Raw genomic sequence first — 14,143 nt, forward strand, 5'->3', positions numbered from 1 at the left:
TGAGACAGCAGATGTTCTGACTTTATACACTGCATTCTTTGAGAGAGGTAGTTAGCAAACCAGGCTAAAGACCCCTCAGAGACACCAATACTCCTTAGCCGGCCCACAAGAATGGAATGGTCTACCGTATCAAAAGCTTTGGCCAAGTCAATAGCAGCACAACATTGCTTAGAGTCAAGGGCAATGCTGACATCATTAAAGATATTTAAGGTTGCAGTGACACATCCATAACCTGAGCGGAAACCAGATTGTATACCAGAGAGAAGACTGTAGACATCAAGAAAGCCAGTCAGTTGATTATTGCCATGTTTTTCCAACACTGTTGATAAACAGGGCAAAATAGAAATAGGCCTATAACAGTTAGGATCAGCTTGATCTCCCCCTTTAAATAAAGTACGAACCGTGGCTGCCTTCCAAGCAATGGGAACCTCCCCAGAGAGGAGAGGCAGGTTAAAAAGGTCAGAGATAGGCTTGGCGATTATAGGGGCAGCAACCTTAAAGAAGAAAGGGTCTAAACCATCTGACCCAGATGTTTTTTGGGGGTCAAGTTTAAGAGCTCCTTTAGCAGACCGCCTGCAGGCAGAAGCTTTGTAGCGGGGCAGGGGAAAAAGAGGGAGGAGCATCGGGGCTAGTCACATTAGAAGGGTTGGGAGATTAGTAAATGTTGGACGGGCAAGGAGGCATGGCTGAGTCAAATAGGAATCCTGACTTAATGAAGTAGTGATTAAAAAGCTCAGCCATGTGCTTCTTGTCAGTAACAACCACATCAACTTTAAGGGACATGGACAGCTGTAAGGAGGAGGGTTTATTCTCCAGGTCTTTAACCGTTTTCCAGAACTTCTTGATGTTAGACCCACAGAGAGAGAACTGCTGCTTAAAGTAACTAACTTTGGTTTCCCGAAGGCCTGAGTGCACTTATTTCTCATTTGCCTGAAAGAGAGCCAGTCAGCCTGAGTATGTGTGTGCCGAGCCTTGAGGTGAAGTAACTCTGCAAGATCAAGGTCGAACCAGGGGCTGAACCTGTTTTTAATTCTCATTTTCTGTATAGTGGCGTGTTTGTTAACAATATCACTGAAAATATCAAAAAAAGAAGGTCCAATCGTCTTCGATAGAGGGGATCAAGCTGATTCTGTACCAGGACAGGTCATGATGGAAGTTTTTTAGCAAGCGTCTATGACAAATTAGGACAGGTCGTTTCACTGAGCAGTCATTACGAACATAGGCTGTAAAACAGTGACCACTAAGGTCATTACAGAAAACACCATCTTGATACCTATCAAGATTATTTGTGAGGATAACATCAAGGAGAGTAGCCTTTTCTGGGTGTTTGGAGTCATACCTTGTGGGATTGGTAATAAACTGAGAAAGATGTAGGGAGTCCCATTACTTGAGGACTTGGTCAGGTTGTTTAAGCATGTCCCAGTTTAGGTCACCTAGCAGGACAAATTCAGACTTAGTGTAAGGGGCCAGGAGAGAGTTTAGGCCAGGTAGGGTACAGGCCGGTGCTGATGATTGTTGATAACACCAAGCAACAGTTAACGAAGAGCTATTTGAACGTTTTTGCCCTATCAACCCCTACAAAAAATGTCCATTAATTATGATCCACATAATAATTCAGATTTCCTGTCGCTGCAGGAAGCAAACTGGCTCAAATTAAGACCCTACATCTGTACACAACCAGTATGCTACTCTACCCATGTGAATAGGTAATACAAATAGTCCAACTCTAATAAGCACACTGAAAAGCAAGGAGAATTTCCTAGCCACTTGACTCCAAATAAGGTTATTATCATTTATATACAAACTCCTAAAAACTCTGTTTATTCCAACATCGCAGTTCATTTCCTCCTAAGATAATATTCAGTCTCTTTAATTTGTAATCATTTCCTTCCTCTCATCTATCAAACGAGTGAAACAGAAGTGAGTCGCTCTTTTGGTATCATCTTTACCAGGCAGCGCAAGAGCAGCATTGTGTTCTGTATGGTGAAATTTGTCCCGACCAACATTTACGCCCCCTATGGGTGAGCTGGCCCCATGCCCCATTGGTCCAGAGAGGTAAGGCCCACCTCCGACTGAGATATCATTGGTCCTCATGGCCAAGTTCTTGGAGAAGGAGTCTGTACAGTGGTTCCAGATAAAAAAGGAGTCTCCATTACTGGACCTAATGTCTGGCCTCTGGGGAGGCTCTGGTAGCTTCACAGGATGAGTTCCCATAAACGTCAATGGTCCGTCCACAGACAGTCTGCGTCCTCGCCTGGTGGGGGTGCTACACCACATGTGAGTTCCCATATGGACCTACATGGGGAAGAGAGCAAGGGTGAGTCACACTCCTTTTATGAAGACAAATGGTTCGATATACTACATTTCTCGTGGACAGAGTACGTAACATAAATGGTATCGTAACATCTGTCAGAAGACTAACAAGCAACAGTTGTTCCGGTGAACTTTCTTTTCGCCACTGATTAGTTGGAAGATTAAGATTAAGATTTAGCAGGTGTGAGCATCTTTTGAAATTCGGAACGGGAGGGGACATTTGGCCCATAGACTTGAATCGAGTAACTGGCGCAAGATTTCCGTTCTGGGTTTTCTAAATTATATATACTGAATTAATGAAGGAAAAAAAAGCTGAACTTTGCATGATTTTATATCAAGTGTCCATCTCTTTCACAGTTTTCACATTTTGTTTCTTGACAATCTCTCTAAACCCTATTTCATAAGTGTAAAAGTGGAATGTACCTTCATATTCCCTTTGGTGGTGAATGCCCGACCACAGACAGTGCAGGCAAACGGCTTCTCCCCAGTGTGAGTCCTCTCGTGGATTTGCAGAGCACTAGAAGAAGAGAAGGTTTTCCCACAAGTGTGGCAGTAATGCTGCTTGGGAGTCCGTCGAGCTGGCGGGGTGGCAAGCGCTGGGGAGGAAGAGGCAGAGGACGTCCTCAAACTCAAACTGCCTAGAAGATCCCTTGGTACCCCATAGCGGGCACTACCCAGGAAACTGTTCACTTCTGTCTTGATCATTTGGGAGCTCAGAGGATGTACAGAGTTGTTGCGGCAGGAGGCAAGGCTGGGAGTGGTGGGCTCAAACAACTGGCATGGCAGGTCCCTCATCTGATGTGTTAGCATGTGCTGCTTGAGGTTCCCCTTGGTGGAAAACCCTCTGTTGCACACTGTACAAATAAATGGTCTCTCCCTGGTATGGCTTCGATAATGGATGTCCAAGGCACTTTGGCAGGCAAAGGTCTTACCACAAATATCACATTCAGTGTTCTTGAATATGCCTAGTTGTTCACGGAAAGTGTAGACCATGTTAGTGGGATCCTTCAGTGGGTTTAAAGATTTTAGGTGGTCAAGGGACACCAGTGGACCAGTGCCAGTGATATGTGCCTGGGATAAAGCTTTCTGGTACATTTCCTCAAAGCTTGTGTGGCTAGAACATACTGGAACACTCTTGCTTTGGGAAAGAGACTGCTTGTCAACGGTATTCTCAGAAACAGCAAGGCTCCTACCACTTTGGTCACCTCCAAGAGATGACGAGTCATAGACCTTCTGATCCTCTTTAGCCATTCCCTTTGACTTAAGCCAGTTGACCTGCTTCTCCTCCACTGGCCTATGATAGTTAGTTGTCCTTTCGGCATCAGAGGAGCCTGCTTCTGTACTATCAGATGGAGAGGAAGATATGCTGCCGGACGAGGAGTTATTAAACCTAGACATGCCTGCGATCCCACTGTCATTGAAGTCTATATCATCAGAAGGGTTCTCCAACTCTTCTAATTTCCTCTCATCTATTGAACCTCCATCAGACTCCATTGACATTGGGTAGTTCTGTTCAGAGAGAGGGGTGTTGGGAATCTGGCAACCCATATGCATACGGATGTGCTGCTGAAGGACAACAGCGTTAGTGAACTTCCTCTGGCAGATAGGGCAGGAGTGGTGGACCCTCAGTGGCGGTGTGGTGCGATGAACCGCATGGTGCGTCTTCAGGTTCCCTTTGGTGGAGAACGCCCGTCCGCACACTTTACATCTGAAGGGCCGCTCTCCTGTGTGGGTGATGTAGTGCATCTTGAGGGCGCTCTGACAACTGAGTATGCGGTTGCAAATGACGCACTCATTGGGGTCTGTCACCTTCTTGTCAATGTTCTCAACCAGCTGTTGGAGTTTCAAGGTCTCTGATGTCTGCATGGGATCAAGGACTCCTCCTCTGAAGGGATGTTTGGTCTTGAACTGCTCCAACTTAATGGGATTTGTGCTGTTGGAAGTGACATTGGCAGATACATAGTCAGCTGATCTTTCTGTTGTGGAGCTCATCTTCGAGCTAAAGGTCAAGGGAGGTATAAGGTTGTCTGTTTTCAGATTCATGGTGGGGAACGTTGGGACTTTTCCAGCCTCTATCAAGTCTACGCTCTTGGTAGACTTTACTGCACTAGATGAATCACGTACAACTGGACTGGAATATGCAGTTATTGAAACAGGCTGCTCCTCTTTCTTGATGAGAAAGGGTAAGTTGGGTGATCCAGTTTGGAGCAACAGGCCTACAGAAGTAGTCAAGGTGGCTAGGGATGGTTTACTATCTTGCCAGCATGTAACTGTTTTTTCTGGTGGCATAGACATGCCATAAGGGATTCCTGTGCTGGTTGGGATGTTGTCCAGGTGTTCTGGAACAGGGTAAGGGTTCATTTGGATATGGGGGAACCTCTCTTTGTGCCGCTGGAAGTGTACCTTCAAGTTCCCACGGGTGGAGAAACGATTCCCGCAGATGTTGCACTTGTATGGCCTCTCCCCAGTGTGGGATCGCAAATGGATCTGTAAGGCACTGTCACTCCCAAAAACCTTAGAGCAAAACCTGCATTTATGTTTAAAGAAAGCCTCTTTGGAAGAGCTTTTGGGTTCGAAATAAGTCACATTGGGTGGTTTTCCTTTCCTTTGTTCGGCTAGCGCCTTTAAGGCATTCAGGTCCTGCACAATTGTGCCAATGCTTGGTCTAGCGCTAGAGAGTGTTTGATTGCTGGGTGGTGGCTGAGGTAGACGTGGTGTATTTGATCGGTTTAGCGAGCTACCTGTGCCAAGTGCCGGTGAGTTCTTTATGGTTTGGGCTGAAAAATTTAGTTGAGGGTGCAGACCGCTAGCAAGAGTGTACTTCTTTCTAGAGTGGGGCTTGCTAACTGCTGAAGCTATGTGTTTACGTATACTTTGTAAGGGTTCAGTGCTAGAGTGCACAATACTCCTTCCAAAGGGGCTCTGTGGTAATTGTACTTTTGCTGTTAATCGTTTAAAGTGTCCGATGCTGGCAGACTGGCTGGCGAGACTCTGGGCTAACCCAGCAGCTGCAGCTAGCTGCTGGGAGAGTTGGGAACTGAGGGTTGTCAACTGACTGGCCTGCGTTGATGCTAGACTAACCTGAGGGCAGCTGATGGGTGTTTGTGTCAGTGTCTCTGATACCTCAGACCTCTGGGAAGCAAATAGTAAGACCTGGTGACGAATCTGATCAATCAGCTGCAGCTGTTGGATCTGATGCAGCTGCAAGGCCAGGAGTTGTTCCATCAGAGATGAGACAGCCATCTTACTGCTGCCACTGCTGCCGGTGTCCGATCGGCTCTGCTGGGGAAACTGGGCCACTGCCACTTTAGTGCTCTCTAGGTTTTCAAAGATGACATTGCTGTTGAACCATGAGAATGTCCCCTGATGTTCCAACAGATCGCTGCCAGGTTGAGGTAGTGAAATTGGGAGAACTGAGGTACATGAAACAATGTCAGTCATGCTGTCTGTACTGCTTTTCCGGCTGCGACTGATGCTACTGGGGCTATCTAGCCGGCAATGGCTATTCTTAGTTCTGGAAACATTCATGGATTCTTCCTTCACTTCTGACTTCTCCTCCAACAGATCACCGCACTCTTCCATTTCAGAGTTGTTGACTGTTTCGCCTGGTTCCACTGCTTTACGAGGCGACAAGGCTAGATGGAACATTTCAGCAGACGACACTGGATCTTCATTACCATTGACGATCAGGACTAACTGATTGGGAGAGCAATCCCTGACATGTAGTTCCAGATCTGATAGTTCAACAAACTCAGCACAGCATCTGCTGCAGACATGAGTACAAGAGACCAAAATGGGGGGAGTCGCTAAACTGTCGTGTGTGTCCCCTGAAACAGACAAGAAGGAGGCAAAGGTTATTTATTTATACAGTACCAGTAAAACATTTGGACACACCTACTCATTCAAGGGTTTTTCTTTATTTTTACTATTTTCTACATTGTAGAATAATAGTGAAGACATCAAAACTATGAAATAACACATATGGAGTCATGCAGTAACCTAAAAGTGTTAAACACATTTTTTAAAGTTGCCACCCTTTGCCTTGATGACAGCTTCACACACTTTTGGCATTCTTCATGAGGAATGCTTTTCCAACAGTCTTGAAGGAGTTCCCACATATGCTGATCACTTGTTGGCTGCTTTTCTTTCACTCTGTGGTCCAACTCATCCCAAACCATCTCAATTGGGTTGAGGTCGGGTGATTGTGGAGGCCAGGTCATCTGATGCAGCACTCCATCACTCTCCTTCTTGGTCAAATAGCCCTTACACAGCCTGGAGGTGTGTTGGGTCATTGTCCTGTTGAAAATCAAATGATAGTCCCACTAAGCACAAACCAGATGGGATGGTGTATCGCTGCAGAATGCTGTGGTAGCCATGCTGGTTAAGTGTGCCTTGAATTCTAAATAAATCCCAGACAGTGTCACCAGCAAAGCACCTCCACACCATCACTCCTCCTCCATGCTTCACGGTGGGAACCACACATGCAGAGATCATCCGTTCACCTACTCTGCGTCTCACAAAGACACGGTGGTTGGAACCAAAAATCTCAAATTTGGACTCATCCGACCAAAGGACGGATTTCCGCCGGTCTAATGTCCATTGCTCGTGTTTCTTGGCCCAAGCAAGTCTCTTCTTATTATTGGTGTCCTTTAGTAGTGGTTTCTTTGCATCAATTTGACCATGAAGGCCTGATTCACGCAGTCTCCTTTGAACAGTTGATGTTGAGATGTGTCTGTTACTTGAACTCTGTGAAGCATTTATTTGGGCTGGTAACTCAAATTAACTTAACCTCTGCAGCAGAGGTAACTCTGGGTCTTCCTTTCCTGTGGCGGTCCTCATGAGAACCAGTTTCATCATAGACCTTGACGGTTTTGCGACTGCACTTGAAGAAGCGTTCAAAGTTCTTGAAATTTTCCGCATTGACTGACCTTCATATCTTAAAGTAATGATGGACTGTCGTTTCTCTTCGATTATTTGAGCTGTTCTTGCCATAATATGGACTTGGTTTTTTACCAAATAGGACTATCTTCTGTATACCACCCCGACCTTGTCACAACACAACTGATTGGCTCAAACGCATTAAGAAGGAAAGAAATTCCACAAATTAACTTTTAACAAGACACACCTGTTAATTGAAATGCATTCCAGGTGACTACCTCATGAAGCTGGTTGAGAGAATGCCAAGAAGTGTGCAAAGCTGTCATCAAGGCAAATGGTGGCTACTTTGAAGAATCTCAAATATAAAATATATTTTGATAAGTTCAACACTTTTTTGCTTACTACATGATTCCATATGTGTTATTTCATAGTTTTGATGTCTTCACTATTATTCTACATTGTAAAAAATAAAGAAAAACCCTGGAATGAGTAGGTGTGTCCAAACTTTTGACTGGTACTGTATATTTGACAAATTACATTTACTTTTGATACTTAAGTATATTTAAACCAAATACTTTTAGACTCAAGTAGGATTTTACTGGGTGACTTTCACTTTTACTTGAGTCATTTTCTATTAAGGTATCTTTACTTTTACTCAAGTATGACAATTGGGTACTTTTTCCACCAATGAATAGTATTGCAGTTAAGAGTATCACAAGGACAGTGATCAAAAATAATTTGTTGGTCCTGTAGTTTAGCAGCCACATTACCCACCCTTTTTAGCAGCAGGTAGTGGGGCAGCAGGTAGCCTAGTGGATAGAAATTTGTGCCAGTAACCGAAAGGTTGCTGGGTCGAATCCCCGAGCTGACAAGGTAAAAATCTGTCGTTTTTCCCTGAACTTGCCTAGTTAAGTAAAAAATTCATCAATTCATCAATTTCCAAATAAACTAATACGTTAAATGCAATGAATTATTGACTATAAAAAAGATGTATTACTTATTTAGCCAGGAATAGTAGAAAATGTTAACTCATAATTTATGACTACATCATTTCTGTTCAATTGAAAGGGGCAGACACACAGATTTCATGTCTGACATGAAAATTGAATTGTGATGACTGTTTTTGAGACATTATTAGTAATAAAATGTAGGCTATGGACAATTAGCCTAACAATAATATTTGACATTATAAAAAAATGAAGCCTCCATTGTCAATCATCACACAATGAAAAAAGTTATCATTTTCAACTTCTGTAAGCCTAAAATTGCCCTAAACCTATTACAGAATTGCACACAACTATTAAATGATCTTCATATCATTTTCAATTGCATCATATGTCCCCTATTAATCATTTAGCCTACAGTTTCGTCCAAAACTTACCAATGCGTTCCGATAAAGCCAAATTATGATCCGACTGTGCATGTTGAGGCTTTGCTTGTTTCCTGCGCGACATGATGATGTCCCAGTTCCACACATCAATTCAGACAGAAGAGAACATGTCAAAAGAAATATGCTTCGGAAGTTCAGAGTTATGGAAGCTGAATGCATTCATACAGTTTGTTGTGTTCAATGAACTCTGTAGTAGTTATTGCCAGCTGACAGAGCGCGCACCACTGTTTTCTCTTTCGTGGAGGAGACGGCACTTGACAGCGTGCGCAGAGTTGACGACGCGCGCACATTTACAGTTTATGTCAAGGCAATCCGCTGTGGGTAGTGTCCATATTCCAACTGTCTAATCCTTGGAAAAAGTTAATAAACTAATTTTGAAATGTAACAAACGTCACCGTTTTATTGAAATGCTGTTGATAATACTGAAATGTATATCTTACATTCTATTAAATCACTGAAAACGCGTAGTGCTCATAAGAAGTACTTTAAAATAAGTTATTGTGTTCACTGTTAAGTGTTTGATATTGTAGTCTGTTTCTAGTATCCAGCATGATTTGAAGTCAACAATGCTGGCCAGCAATGCTATTGGTTACCAAGCTATTGTATCAAAACTGAAAGGGTGGAGGAAGAGAGTGAGTATGAGTGTTTGTACCGATCAGTGTGGGATTGTGTGTAGGCTATCTGCTGGTGCAATGTCACACATCTAAGTCTGTGAGTGTGTGCAATCAATTGGCTGAAACAGTTTCAATGATTATCACACTCATTGGTAACTCATTCATGTTAAAATTATAAGTCTTTTTCCATTTTTTGTGTGTAGCCTACTATTCCCATACAGTATCATTAACTGGCACCTTTTTTCAGTGTTCTCGTGAACAAAAACATGGATGACCTGAGTCAGTCAACCAACTACCCTAGAGGTTTGGAATTCACCTCCCCTTTGAAGCTCTATGAACATGACAATTACTGTCCACTGGATCCTTTGAGTCATGGCTGATTCATTTCACAGCTCAAATACACAAATACATATCTGTCTGGTCTGCCTTTTTCACAGGTAGGGGCTGACAGGGAGCGTGCCAGGTGCTCCTTGCCTCATCCTATGACTCACCCACCTGCCGTCATTAGGTATGAAGGGGCCTGATAGCACACAAACATCCCAGGCCCCAGGGCCTTAGCAACAGACTCAGGGGCCAAACGGTTACAGCACAGTGAGTTGTGTAAACAACAAAAAAACAGTTTATTGCCCACCTTAGCTACCTTCCTGTGACCAACACTGTGCAGGCTACCTTTGTATGTCCCAGGTACAACTTTGAGCCAGTGTATGAATCAACATTAGAAACATCAGACAACAATGTCTTGAGTCATTATGCTTTTATGTAAGGATGCATTTCTGGCCTAAGTGCTGAATACTGAGGTAAAAGTTTTAAGTGGAATTCCTTGGTGGTGGTCAACACTGTTCCCTATAGACATCCCTAGAACACCATTACAATTCCCCTTGAAATCTGCTTCTAGAGACATTTAAACTTATAGGGACAATCATTCATTTTGAAGACTGGATGACTGAAATATTCTATTATTTTTGTAAATTTCCCCCATATTTCCCCTGCCTCAACTATAACAGGCAGAATCCTTTAGGTTCCATTGCTTTTCAAAAGTTAAGGTTTCTAGTTTCTAGTTCTTTCTAGTTCTGTCCCCCTTTTTTTCTGAAAGGTGCAGCCGTCAAACCCTAGTCTCTTATTGTCTCACAAAGTTGTCAGAAGGAAAGTGTCTGAGTTCTTCTTAGGTGGAGTAAAATAACACACACATATATATATATATTCAATAATTTGTTCCTTCTCTCCAGCAAACTAAAATCAAATTTTCCTCTGAAAATGTTTTTTGTAAAGCTGAGAGAAAAACGAATGTTTCAAAACATCGATGTCAGATTAGTGATACAAGGTATATGCTCGACAGAAAGATGTATTAAACCCAGCTTGTTGATTTCATCCTCAGTCATTCATTGCTTCATGTTCCTATGCTTCTTGTGCAACAATGCAAGGGATTGTTAGAACGTTTCCTGCTCTCTGCTGATTACAATTTTAGTTATTTAACCTAATCTGGCCTTGAGGTATAGAAAGGGAGTTAAATGTGGTTGTGACAGGCTTTTCTTTGGAATATCACTGCATCTGAATGGACAAGAAGCACAAAAGAGATCTGTGAAGTTCTATTTAAACAAAGTTGAAAAGACTAAGATGGCAGTCAGAAGGGTCAAATAGTTTGAAAAAAGTGAGAAAAGATCGTAAAAAATATGATCACATAATCCCTCTGAAAAATATTCCATAGGAGCTCTGTTTCCATAGCGATGATGTCATTTGACAGCTGGAGATTGATGCTGACAACACAACAACCTTGGTCAAGTTGGTCTTCCTGTTTATAAAAATACCAAATTGAACCATCTCCCCAACCTAAACACCCAGGGTATTTTGTAGCTCCTCCTAGCATAATGCTCACCAAATTTACAGTTTTGTTTTAAAGGTAAACATGGAGTTTGTGACATAGTAAACCATGCCATTAAAATAAAGGAAGGAAGATAAACAAGACCAAATGCTTCCTTTAAATGACCGGTGGAGTTTATACTATCCTGTCAATCTCTGACAGTCAAGTCTTAAAACCCACCATGTTTACAACACTAAGCCCCAGATACGTGCACTCCACAGATATGTGCTCTACCAGAGTAAATTGTCGCCCTGCCAGGGAAAAGTATGTCTTTACACAATTTATGAGTGACACGCCATTCACATTGCCATGCAGAGATAGAGCCATATCAAACCATACACGTTTTAAGACACATGACAAACACTAACCTAATTCCACTATGATAAAAAATGGTCTCTATACATTGATAAACTCCTCATCCAGCTGTGCTACTAGTCAGAAATTTTACTAGCCAAGAAAGCCTTAGATTCGCTCAGCTTGCCGCATATAACTCATCATACACCACAGGCCTAAGAGACAAGATGGCTTCCCATTGACTGCACTATTTACTTTGACATTTCTCTTAACAGTTGACCATGACATTTTTCATACAGCCCACACTAGAAATTGTTGATAGATTTTTGTTTTGGATTAACATACAAGACTCCCATGAATACAGATGGCAAGCACCAACGTGCACATTTATTCTGGTGAAGGCCCCCTTATCCATTAGCAATTGGCCTATAGTGTTCATAAACATAAAATGTATTCAATTTAACACCAATCATTTTCAAAATGGGTCTGACATTTCTGGTTAATAATAAAGGGAATGTTTTAGCACCTAGAGAGACTGGCCAGAGATCAGATTTGATTGATTTCACAGGTTTAACCCCATCAGTTGGCAGAAGCTGATAACTGTCATGTAAAATCATCCCACTCTGACATAACTAATAGTTTATTATAATTTTATTATCTCTCAACAGACAGCTAACTCGAGATGAGATGAAGATCTATATCAGATCTGACAGGTTACATGGGACAAATATAGTTGAAAAAGCTGTTATTTATTATAACTGTTTATTTGAGTATTGCGCACTGCTCAGAACTTATACCCTATTAGTAATAGCCCATTACTGATAGCTGATTTCAAATGGCAGCTTGCATTAGTAGCTCAGCTGGCAGGCTAACAATCACAATGAGAGACTCATCTCTCGCAGCTGTCTTTATTGCACACTGTACACACTGGCCTCAGAACAAACAGTGAATTATACTGTCACTGGTACAAACAGAGAGAAATGTATCATCAAATCGAATAATTAAATCCAAAGCATCCCCGGGCTGCTTGGTGAAACAATAGACCCTCATGAAATGCCATTGTTTTCCTTACAAGCATTGATTTATGTGCTTATGGCTGTATTAGACAGACAGACAGACACTGCATCGTTTCATAAAGGGATGCTGGTTGGTGTCAGTCTCACAGTTTATACACTGACTGGAACTGGGGCTCATATCTGAGCTGGAGATGGATCTGATGTTACAACCTGGCCCATACGAAAAATAATATATTTCAATACAATATGAATATATTTAAATATATTGGGGAAATATATTTAGCAAATATATAAATAAAATATATGTACATACAGTACCAGTCAAAGGTTTGGACACCTACTCATTCAAGGATTTTTCTTATTTTTACTATTTTCAAATCAAATCAAATCCAATTTTAACAATAGCGAGGCTATATATAGGGGGTACCGGTACAGAGTCAATGTGCGGGGCCACTGGTTAGTCAAGGTAATTGAGGTAATTATGTACAGGTAGGTAGAGTTATTAAAGTGGCTATGCATAGATAATAACAGGGAGTAGCAGCAGCGTTAAAAAGGGGGGTGGGGGGGTGGCAATGCAAATCGTCTGGATAGCCACACCTACTCATTCCAGAGGTTTTCTTTATTTTTACTATTTTCTACATTGTAGAATAACAGTAAAGACATCAAAACTATGAAATAACACATATGGAATCATGTTATAAAACCCTCTTAGGCTTCACTCCCCCCTATCTGAAATATCTACTGCAGCCCTCATCCTCCACATACAACACCCGTTCTGCCAGTCACATTCTGTTAAAGGTCCCCAAAGCACACACATCCCTGGGTCGCTCGTCTTTTCAGTTCGCTGCATCTAGCGACTGGAACGAGCTGCAACAAATACTCAAACTGGACAGTTTTATCTCAATCTCTTCATTCAAAGACTCAATCATGGACCCTCTTACTGACAGTTGTGGCTGCTTTGTGTGATATATTGTTGTCTCTAACTTCTTGCCCTTTGTGCTGTTGTCTGTGCCCAACAATGTTTGTACCCTATTTTGTGCTGCTACCATGTTGTGCTGCTGGCATGTTGTGTTGCTACCATGTTGTTGTCATGTTGTGTTGCTACCATGCTGTGTTGTCATGTGTTGCTGCCATGCTATGTTGTCATCTTAGGTCTCTCTTTACGTAGTGTTGTGTTGTCTCTCTTGTCGTGATGTGTGTTTTGTCCTATATTTTTATAGAATTTATTTTTATTTGTAATCCCAGCCCCCATCCCCGCAGGAGGCCTTTTGCCTTTTGGTAGGCCATCATTGTAAATAAGAATCCGCCGAGTGCTGAAAATCGTCTGTCCTTGGTTGCAACACTCACTACCGAGTTCCAAACTGCCTCTGGAAGCAACGTCAGCACAAGAACTGTTCGTGGAGAGCTTCGTGAAATGGGTTTCCATGGCCGAGCAGCCTAAGATCACCATGCGCAATGCCAAGCATCGGCTGGAGTGGTGCAAAGCTCACCGCCATTGGACTCTAGAGCAGTGGAAATGCTTTCTCTAGAATGATGAATCATGCTTCACCATCTGGCAGTCCGATGGACGAATCTGGGTTTGGCAGATGCCAGGAGAACGCTACCTGCCCCATGCATAGTGACAGCTGTAAAGCTTGATGGAGGAGTGCTCAGTACACACATGCATATGGCATGTCCATATCTGTCTTTGTATTCTCTATATAGAATAGATATGCACTTTTCTTTGTATGATGTAATTCAAAAAATGCACTATGCAAGTGAAGGGTAGAGTGAATGGCAT

General features: G+C 42.4%; 1 protein-coding gene across 1 annotated transcript; it reads right to left on the reverse strand.

Annotated features, from left to right (window-relative positions):
* Positions 1–1,869: 1,869 nt before the first annotated feature.
* Positions 1,870–8,645, reverse strand: sall1b (spalt-like transcription factor 1b). The gene is made up of 3 exons (XM_039016919.1): positions 8,573–8,645; positions 2,737–6,140; positions 1,870–2,295 (listed from the first exon to the last, which is right to left on the reverse strand). The coding sequence occupies exons 1-3, from the start codon at positions 8,643–8,645 to the stop codon at positions 1,870–1,872; spliced, it is 3,903 nt and encodes a 1,300-aa protein (XP_038872847.1).
* Between the last annotated feature and the right edge of the window lie 5,498 nt (positions 8,646–14,143).

The sequence above is a fragment of the Salvelinus namaycush genome, chromosome 21, assembly GCF_016432855.1.
Source record: "Salvelinus namaycush isolate Seneca chromosome 21, SaNama_1.0, whole genome shotgun sequence".
NCBI classification, from domain to species: domain Eukaryota; kingdom Metazoa; phylum Chordata; class Actinopteri; order Salmoniformes; family Salmonidae; genus Salvelinus; species Salvelinus namaycush.

What these genes read in the sequence shown, in the direction of transcription:
- sall1b (XM_039016919.1), bottom strand. Translation starts at nt 8,645, where the DNA reads ATGTCGCGCAGGAAACAAGCAAAGCCTCAACATGCACAGTCGGATCAT. An exon ending in GGCTTTATCGGAACGCATTG is followed by an intron (nt 6,141 to 8,572) that starts GTAAGTTTTGGA and finishes TGTCTGTTTCAG; the next exon opens with GGGACACACACGACAGTTTA. An exon ending in CCACCAAAGGGAATATGAAG is followed by an intron (nt 2,296 to 2,736) that starts GTACATTCCACT and finishes TTCCCCATGTAG; the next exon opens with GTCCATATGGGAACTCACAT.